Below are 9,855 nucleotides of genomic sequence, written 5' to 3'. Positions count from 1 at the left end.
GGAAGTTTTTAAGAAGAGACTGGACAGCCATTTGTCTGAAATGGTATAGGGTTTCCTGCCTGAGCAGGGGTTTGGACTAGATGACCTCCAAGGTCCCTTCCAACTTTATTATTATTATTATTATTATTATTATTATTATTATTATTATTATTATTATTATTATTATTATTATTATTATTATTATTATTATTATTATTATAGTACAAAGATTATTATGTTATTAAGGTTGTTTATATAATCCAAACTTGTGCCAGGATTAAAGCCTTTCTTAATTCTTTGGATAATTCCACTTCCTGCTTCTTCCAACTCCAACTAAGTCATGAGGGTGAGGAACTTGATTCTTTTCCTCAAGCAAAAATTCAGCATCCTACAGATTCCAGATTCAGGCCAATAGAGAAGGAGGGGAGGACATAACTCTACTCTGCGATTCCTGCACATCTCATATAATTTTCCTCTACTTTTTTCCTCTCTCTCTTCCAGTTTTTCAGAGTTGTTTCGGGTGAACTTTGCTTGTGAGGGGGCTGATATTCCCCTCCACTTCATCCCTACCTTTGTTTGGAATCACATCGGGCTCAACACATTTCAGGATGGCAGGTGGGGAAGGGAAGATAAACGCAACATGGTCCTCCGAAAGGGCGAGCATTTCGAAGTCATCTTTATTGTCACTGAGGCCAGATACCAGGTTGGTACATGTGGCAAAGGCTCCTTTTGCAACTGCAGCTGCCTCTTCATGTCCTCCCTAGAATTCACCATTTATCTGGAATGAACCAGAAATGTACGGTATCTAATATCGACTTTCCCAGCTTCATATCTTCCAGATAGGGTTTAAGTCAGGAGTGTCAAACTCAATTTCATTGAGGGCTGCATCAGCATTGCGGTTGCCCTCGGGGGGTGCGGGGGGGTGCGGCCTACTGGGTGGGCGTGGATGGAGTGGGTGTGGCCTACTGGGTGGGCATGGCCAGCTCTACATCATTCGCAGATCTGAGGGTCTCTGGGACAGATCTGAGGGTCTCTGGCAGAAAGGGGTGGGACCAGGGCAGAGCCCACCAAGCCGGATATGTGAAGTAGATGAGGACCATTTGCTGGCCACTTCCAGGCGATGGTGCATTTCTTCATTCCCCACAAAGGGTGACACCTCCCCAGCATGCACCCAGGGGACGGGGCCGACACGGCAGGGGCTGGTTCCTCGCTGTTTCCAGACGGCCTTGTGGAGCTAAGACTGAATGCATTTCAGCATAGATGGCCACCACAAAATTGAACATTGGCTCCCTCCCGGCTGGCCTGGGCCAGGGCCAAGGCAGCGGGGGCCGTTCCCTCACTGTTTCCAGGATGGCTTCGCGGGCCACATGAAACCACTTCGCGGGCCGCATCCGCCCCCCGGACCTTGTGTTTGACATGTCTGGTTTAAGTGATGTACAGGCAGGTCTTCTTTATGGACCACTGAAGCCAGCAGCTTAGTCATTAAGTGATGTGGTCACTTGATGACTGTGTTTATGATCAGACTTCAACTTTTCTTTTCTTTGCAGTCCTGTGAAGGTTGTACTGTAAATGCCAGGATTGGTTGCAAGGTTACTATTTCATCAGTGTCCTCACAGTCACTAAATGAGGATGACCTGCTGCAGAATGTTTGGTCCAGGGGGAAAAAATAGATATGAGGGAAATGAAGGCCTCCCCCTTTTTACATCAACAAAGATGATTAGGGGACTGGAGGCTAAAGCATATAAGGAACGGCTGCTGTAATTGGGTATGTCTAGTTTAATGAAGAGAAATATGTCTAGTTTAATGAAGAGGGGGGACATGATAGCAGTCTTCCAATATCTCAGGGGCTGCCAAAGAGAAGAGGGAGTCAAGCTATTTTCCAAGGCACCTGAAGGCAGGACAAGGAGCAACGGATGGAAACTGATCAAGGAGAGAAGCAACCTGGAACTAAGGAGAAACTTCCTGACAGTGAGAACAATTAACCAGTGGAACAACCTGCTTCCAGAAGTGGTTAATGCTCCAACACTGGAAGTTTTTAAGAAGAGACTGGACAGCCATTTGTCCGAAATGGTGCAGGGCTTCCTGCCTGAGCAGGGGGTTGGACTAGATGATCTCCAAGGTCTCTTCCAACTTTTTGTATTATTATTATTATTATTATTATTATTATTATTATTATTATTATTATTATTATTATTATTATTATTATTATTATTATTATTATTATTATTATTATTATATGTATTCATTTTAACCTTTTTGATCCCCTCAATGACTCTGCTTACTCTGCTCAGCTCTGGGGTGGGATGTGTCACTGGCAAGAATAAACATGGTTTTTCTGCAAAGAAAATTGATGATTCCAACTGAGACTTGATCTCTTCTGCTTTGCCCTCTAATAGGTCCTGGTGAACAGGAAGCCCTTCTGTACTTATAAGCACAGAATGCCACCACAAAGCGTGAGGGACATCAATGTTGATGGACACTTGGAGCTGCAATCTTTGACCGTGATAGGAGGACCAATGATAGGGAACATGGTATGTGTTTACTACAAACAAATTGGCACCTCCTGATCCTTGATATCTTTGGGAATTGATTCTGAACAAGTTTGATCTCTGCTCATTCTGAGCCTGAGCCATGATTGTTGTTGTTGTTGTTAATTACGAAGTCGTGTCCGACCCATCGCGACCCCATGGACAACATTCCTCCAGGTCTTCCTGTCCTCTACCATCTTCTGGAGTCCATCGAAGCTCACGCCTACTGCTTCAGTGACTCCATCCAGCCACCTCATTCTCTGTTGTCCCCTTCTTCTATTGCCCTCAATCTTTCCCAGCATTAGGCCCTTCTCCAGTGAGTCCTTCCTTCTCATTAAGTGGCCAAAGTATTTGAATTTCAACTTCAGGATCTGGCCTTCTAAAGAGCAGTCGGGGTTGATCTCCTTTAGGACTGACCGGTTTGAATGCCTTGCAGTCCAAGGGACTCACAGGAGTCTTCTCCAGCACCCTAGTTCAAAGCCCTCAATTCTTTGTCGCTCAGCCTTTCTTATGGTCTGAGCCATGATATCACTGTTCTTTTATCTGACTCTGTAGCAGGATAGAATTCCTGACACCCTTAAGCACCACAAGGTCAACATAACATTAGTCCATTTCCTCCATTCACATAGCAGAGTGATATGCAACAGGCTGAACTGTCTAACCAATCCAGGTTAAAACTGAGTTGAGCAAGTGATACAAAGGCACCCAGGAAGGCTTCAACTGACTTGGGTAAAATGTGCCACACAGACTCAGCCATTGTTGATGAAGATTCTCATTCATTTAGGTAGAGTTCTCTGGAAGTTGAGTCACAGCAACTGGACCTCTTTTTTTTTTTGCTTTGAAATATTTTGCTGCTTATCCAAGTAGCTTCACAGAGAAACATTTCAAACCAAAAAGAAAAGAAGTCCAGTTGACACGACTCAACTTCCAGACTCATCCATTGTTGTTTTCCTACCCTTTAGAGTATGATGCCAAACAATGGATATGGAACACCAAAAAATCTTCCTGTAAGTACTCAGAAGGGGAAAAAAAGCAGTGGGCAGTGGGCAAAGACACCCAGGCCTATGGCTATGGATTTTAGCTCTGTTAATGTGGCATTGTTAACAGCCTCTTTGGATTTCTTTCTTACCAGATACTGATGGGTTCTGTGATCTACTACCCAGTAAGTACCAAGAGACTTGCTAACCCAGCCTGTCTCTCCTTACATTAGCCCAGATTTGCAGGATGGGATAGAAACCAGGAGTGGAGAGTTTGCATGCATTCAGGTGGAATTCAAGGAGCCTTGTATTTCCTTGTGTTTTGACTTAGATCAGTGATGGCGAACCTTTTAGAGACCGAGTGCCCAAAAACTGGCCCCATCCCAACTCTGCCCCCTATCCCCCACCCTGCCTGCCTGCAGGGCCACTCACCGCCTGCAGGGCCCGCCGCAGATCATCCAGGCAGCCCAGCAGTGCTATGGCGGTCACGCCCTCTGCCCGCATCCTGCTGCATTAACTGTGCATGATGGGGTGTGAGGGCAGAGTCTTGTCTACGCTGCCTGGCTGCCATGTCCTTGGCTGCGCTGCTCCGCATGGGCCATGCTCAGGGGCGACTCTCCTTCAGGGGGGCTGCTGGAGAGGAGGGGGCTGTGGGGGAGGTGAGGCTGGGGCAACAGCACGTTTGCCCACAGAGAGGGCTCCGAGTGCCGCCTCTGGCACCCGGGCCATAGGTTCGCCACCACTGGCTTAGATCATGCTCACAGTGAACAATAACAAGGACTGCCAAGTACTTAAGTGCTTGGTCCTCCAAGCCTCTATTATCACATAGAATGGAGAGAAAAAAGGAATACTGAATGGAATTTTTAAGGGAAAATTAGCTTCTTTATGGTTGAGGAGGGGGATTAATCTTAGTCCCTTTCTTCCCTGTTAAAAGCTACCCATTCCCCATTGCCCAAGAAATTTCTAGTTGAACAAGAGAAGTTGGGATGGAAGAAGGCTGTTGGGCCAATGTGGGGCAGAATAGAAAGAAAGACCTATATATTGCACAAGGAAACCAGCTCTTAAAACCAAGGTTTATGATTTGATCTAGGAACTCAGTCTTTTATGATGCAGTAAACTAAGGGCATTCACAGCATGGGATTAAAAATGTCAACACAGCAGTCATGCTGACACCATCACAATCCCATCTATTCTTTTGTATTCATTGCACATAAAGCAATAGGCTGGACTTTGATGGCACCATCCAGGCTGCCATCTTGACTGTTTTGACCACATCCTGCTGAGCAAACAAATTGCTTGAACCAACTGGTATCTTACTTTTTGAGGCCAAAAATTACTTGCCTGGTTAAGGGAAGAGATGCTTGTATGCACAAAGGAATGCAGGAAAAATCCACGTGAGACAAGATTCCAGAAGTTGCCTTCCACCCATTTTGTTTGTCTCCTGCTTGGTATCCCAAAACTTACTGGATTACAACTACCTTTACCCCCCGCTAGCAGGGATAGGGGCCACAGAGTCAAAGGAGTGTGTTAAGTATAATCTGGATTCTTGTCTATTTCAGACGATGCCTTACATGGGCTACATTCCTAGAGATCTGGGAGCCAGCAGGACAATCTCAGTGCAAGGCTTTATTCCAAAGAACACTAAAAGGTCTCAGCTCTCTTTTCTTCACATGCATTTTGGGAATCAGGAGGAGAAATGGAAATGTAACCATTGATAACAACAACAACAACAACAACAACAACAACAACAACAACAACAACAACAACAACAACAACAACAACAATAATAATAATAATAATAATAATAATAATAATAATAATAATAATAATAATAATAATAATAATAATAATAATAAAAGTTGGAAGGGACCTTGTAGGTCATCTAGTCCAACCCCCTGTTCAGGCAGGAAACCCTATACCATTTCAGACAAATGGCTGTCCAGTCTCTTCTTAAAAACTTCCAGTGTTGGAGCATTAACCGCTTCTGGAGGCAGGTTGTTCCACTGGTTAAATTGTTCTCACTGTCAGGAAGTTTCTCCTTAGTTCTAGGTTGCTTCTCTCCTTGATTAGTTTCCATCCATTGCTTCTTGTCCTGCCTTCAGGCTCTTTGGAGAACAGCTTGACTCCCTCTTCTTTGGGGCAGCCCCTGAGATATTGGAACACTGCTATCATGTCCCTCCTCGTCCTTCTCTTCGTTAAACTAGACATACCCAATTCCAGCAACCGTTCCTTATATGTTTTAGCCTCCAGTCCCCTGATAATTTTTGTTGCTCTTCTCTGCACTCTTTCTAGAGTCTCAACATCTTTTTTACATCGCGGTGATGAAAACTGGATGCAGTATTCCAAGTGTGGCCTAACAAAGCATTGTAATGGCCTTACCAAGGCATTGTAAGGCATTGCACATCACTGTCCTTCCATAGTCAGGGCCATGGATCCCATCCTGCCAGTTTTTTTCGGCATCACATATTTCAGCCCCACTGCCTGCAAGTTCAACACTAGGACTCCAGTTTAGCTTTGGCACAGCTAAACTCCAGTGTCAGGGCCTATTATAGACCTTTCCCGATTTATCTCCTTTCTATGAGTTTCCCATCTCCTCTGCATATCTTCAGGCTCAGCCCAGAGGACAAGGAGGTTAAGGAGAGTGGAAGCACAATGTGGAACGTAGTCTGTGGAACTCATTGCCACAAGAATAAGCAAGGGGTCTTAGATTAGGGCAAGGTTCCCCAAAGTGGGGGATCTGAAATTTCATGAAGGCATTGACAAGTTCTACATTTAGGCAAGAAAAACCAAATGTACAGGTATAGTATAGGGGGTACCTTGCTCAATAGTAGTAACTGTGAGAGGGACCTCGGAGTCCTAGTGGACAATCTCTTAAATATGAGCCAGCAGTGTGCTGCAGCTGCCAAAAAGGCCAACACATTGCTAGGCTGCATTAACAGAGGGATGGAATCAAGATCACGTGAAGTATTAATACCACTTTACAATGCCTTGGTAAGGCCACACTTGGAATCCTGCATCCAGTTTTGGTCATCAGGATGTAAAAAAGATGTTGAGACTCTAGAAAGAGTACAGAGAAGAGCAACAAAGATGATTAGGGGATTGGAGGCTAAAACATATAAGGAACGGTTGCTGGAATTGGGTATGTCTAGTTTAACAAAGAGAAGGATGAGGGGCGACATGATAGCAGTGTTCCAATATCTCAGGGGCTGCCATAAAGAAGAGGGAGTCAAGCTATTTTCCAAAGCACCTGAAGGCAGGACAAGAAGCAATGGGTGGAAACTAACCAAACAGAGAAGCAACCTAGAACTAAGGAGAAACTTCCTGACAGTTAGAACAATTAACCAGTGGAACAACCTGCCTCCAGAAGCGGTGAATTCTCCAACACTGGAAGTTTTTAAGAAGAGACTGGACAGCCATTTGTCCGAAATGGTATAGGGTTTCTTGCCTGAGCAGGGGGTTGGACTAGATGACCTTCAAGGTCCCTTCCAACTTTATTATTATTATTATTATTATTATTATTATTATTATTATTATTATTATTGTTGTTGTTGTTGTTGTTGTTGTTGTTGTTGTTGTTGTTGTTGTTATTATTATTATTATTATTATTATTATTATTATTATTATTATTAAGTTGAAGAGTTTGGGCAACTCTGGCTTAGGAAGTAGCTTTAAAGAATGATTAGGACCCAACCTGTCATTAAGCAGGGATCAGGGATAAGCAATTCTTCGTCAGAAGAATGCTATTGCCTTCTAGACTGCTGCTGATTATATGCTTTTAGTATGTGTTTGTCTGATGTATAGCTCACTGAGAGTTACTGTGATTGTCAGGATGTAAATGTAATGCATAAATACCTGAAAAGCTAAACATATTTTCCACATTCAGCAGCAATAAATAACATTTGGAAAAAGGAACAAAAACTGTTTTTCCCCCTTTTAGTCTTCATCTATGGAAGCATCTGGCAGGCTACTGTTGGATTAAAGAGCGGGGGAGGAATCAGATTTCCTTTTATTTATTCCAAAGGTCTAGTCTTCAATGCCTGTTTGTTTCTCTCTTTCCGAGGTTTGAAATCAAATTTATGGCTGGCCAGGACATCGCTCTGCGCATTAATCCACGCATGAAAGAGAGAACGGTGGTGCGCAACAGTTTTCTGAATGGCAGGTGGGGACCCGAGGAAAATGACCTGCCCTTTAACCCTTTCCAATATGGCCAGTACTTTGAAGTGAGTTGACTTTGATTCCATTAGGGAGGGGTATTGGCAGGGAGGTCAAAAAAGTCAATATGGCAGCTACAGCTATGCAATTCATTTATCACTCCTGTTGTACCCAGTTCAGGCAGACAGACCTGAATTCCAGCAAAGTGGTTGGCGGGTGAGAAGGTAGGCAGGCAGGCAGTGGGGAATGGAAAGACAGTCCAGCTGGTGCCTACCAGAGGTGTAAGACTCCATCTCCCATAATCCCATAGAATTATGGGTTCTATACCATAGAGCCAATATGGTCTAGTGGTTTGTTGTTGTTAGTTGCGAAGTCGTGTCCGACCCATCGCGACCCCACGGACAATGTTCCTCCAGGCCTTCCTGTCCTCTACCATCTTCTGGAGTCCATTTCACGCCTACTGCTTCAGTGACTCCATCCAGCCACCTCCTTTTCTGTCGTCCCCTTCTTCTCTTGCCCTCCATCTTTCCCAGCATCAGGCTCTTCTCCAGTGAGTCCTTCCTTCTCATCAGGTGGCCAAAGTATTTGAGTTTCAACTTCAGGATCTGGCCTTCTAAAGAGCAGTCGGGGTTGATCTCCTCTAGGACTGAGCGGTTTGATCGCCTTGCAGTCCAGGGGACTCGCAGGAGTCTTCTCCAGCACCAGAGTTCAACAGCCTCCATTCTTTGTCGCTCAGCCTTTCTTATGGTCCACCTTTCACATCCATACATTGCAGCTGGGAAAACCATGGCCTTGACTATATGTGCTTTTGTTGGCAGGGTGATGTCTCTGCTTTTTAGTACGCTGTCTAGATTTGCCATAGCTTTCCTCCCCAGAAGCAAGCATCTTTTAATTTCTTGGCTGCAGTCCCCATCTGTGGTGATCTTTGAGCCCAGGAAGATAGTGGTTTAGCACGAGACTAAAAAGGAAGATACTGAGAGTTTAAATCTCAACTTAGCTGGGTGACTCTGGGCAAGCCACTCTTTCTCAATCCACCTCTATCAGGGGTTGTAGGGAAAATACAAGGAGGGATGTGTGTTGAATTTGTTTGCCATCTTGAATTATTTTTTTTTAAAAAATAATAAAGGCAGGATACAAATAAATGAATTAAATAAATTCCCAGCTAGCACAGCCTTGAGGAATTGAAATCTGAACCTCTGGAATGCTGGTGGGATGAATAAAATTCTCTAGTGGAGAAGAGTGGAATTGCCACTCCAGAAGGCCATGCAGAATCCCAAAGATGGTTCTTCACGAGGCAACTGGACTTTCTTGTTTTTCTTTGAAGACGTTTCACTTCTCATCCAATGCGAAACATCTTCAAAGAAAAACAAGAAAGTCCAGTTGCCCTGTGAAAAAGCATCTTTGGCATAACTATGACCTGGATGGCTGAGAATCTCCATAGACATTCAGAATCCCTTTGTTAACTCTCACTCTAGAAAATTGTCCTTATGTTGCCCTTTGGGGGTGGTGGGAGAAAGCAGTGTGTGACAATTGCAACCCCCCATCAAAGCACTCACCCCTTATGTATTGGAGATGTATAGAAAGCTGCAGATGGTGTGGACTGCGGACCCTGCTCCATTGAGGATCAGAGGTGATTCAAATGTGCTGATTTGGCTGCAATAACATCCTTCCTCTCTTCTCAGCTCTCGATCCACTATGACAAGCACGAGTTCCAGATTTATACCAATGGCCATCCCTTCTTCAACTATGCCCATCGTTATATTCCTATTGAACACATCCGCACTCTCAAGATCACAGGAGACGTGACCCTTTCCTACATCAAGTACTAAGCAATGAGATGGGAAGAGACCAATAGCAGCACAGACCCCCTCCGCTCTCTTTCTTTGTCTGCCAGTATACTTAAAATCAAGTGATATACAAGCTCCAGTAAATCAATCAATCAATCAACCAATCAATCAAACACTTAAGAAAAATTGATATTAAGCAGCATCTTCAATAAAACATCTTGAGCAAGCAGTGCAACCGGTTTACTTTACTGCCTTCTGAATTTGACATGAAGAGGATACAAAGCATTTTTTAAAAAATTTGGTGCCCTTCAGATGTGTGGGAATAATATTTCTCAAACTTGGCACGTTTAAGATGGATGGATATCCCCATCCCCTATTGGATTTTGATCCAATTTATAATCTACAAATTGCAGGGTGGATGGATTGAGAATG

At 44.0% G+C, this 9,855-nt stretch overlaps 1 protein-coding gene across 1 annotated transcript; it reads left to right on the top strand.

Annotated features, from left to right (window-relative positions):
- The first annotated feature begins 619 nt into the window (after positions 1-619).
- Positions 620-9,465, top strand: LOC114922593 (galectin-6-like). The gene is made up of 5 exons (XM_029284226.1): positions 620-682; positions 2,376-2,510; positions 5,044-5,132; positions 7,545-7,704; positions 9,319-9,465. The coding sequence occupies exons 1-5, from the start codon at positions 620-622 to the stop codon at positions 9,463-9,465; spliced, it is 594 nt and encodes a 197-aa protein (XP_029140059.1).
- The last annotated feature ends 390 nt before the right edge of the window (positions 9,466-9,855 follow it).

The sequence above is a fragment of the Protobothrops mucrosquamatus genome, unplaced genomic scaffold (genome assembly GCF_001527695.2).
Source record: "Protobothrops mucrosquamatus isolate PMUCROS unplaced genomic scaffold, P.Mucros_1.0 scaffold445, whole genome shotgun sequence".
Classification (NCBI taxonomy): domain Eukaryota; kingdom Metazoa; phylum Chordata; class Lepidosauria; order Squamata; family Viperidae; genus Protobothrops; species Protobothrops mucrosquamatus.
This window is presented reverse-complemented; position numbering and strand designations above follow the sequence as displayed.

Bases quoted from the DNA above. Each gene is read 5' to 3' on its own strand.
- LOC114922593 (XM_029284226.1), top strand. From the start codon at position 620: ATGGTCCTCCGAAAGGGCGAGCATTTCGAAGTCATCTTTATTGTCACT. The intron at 5,133-7,544 runs GTCTCAGCTCTC...TCTCTTTCCGAG, and splicing joins ATTCCAAAGAACACTAAAAG to GTTTGAAATCAAATTTATGG. The intron at 7,705-9,318 runs GTGAGTTGACTT...CTCTCTTCTCAG, and splicing joins AATATGGCCAGTACTTTGAA to CTCTCGATCCACTATGACAA.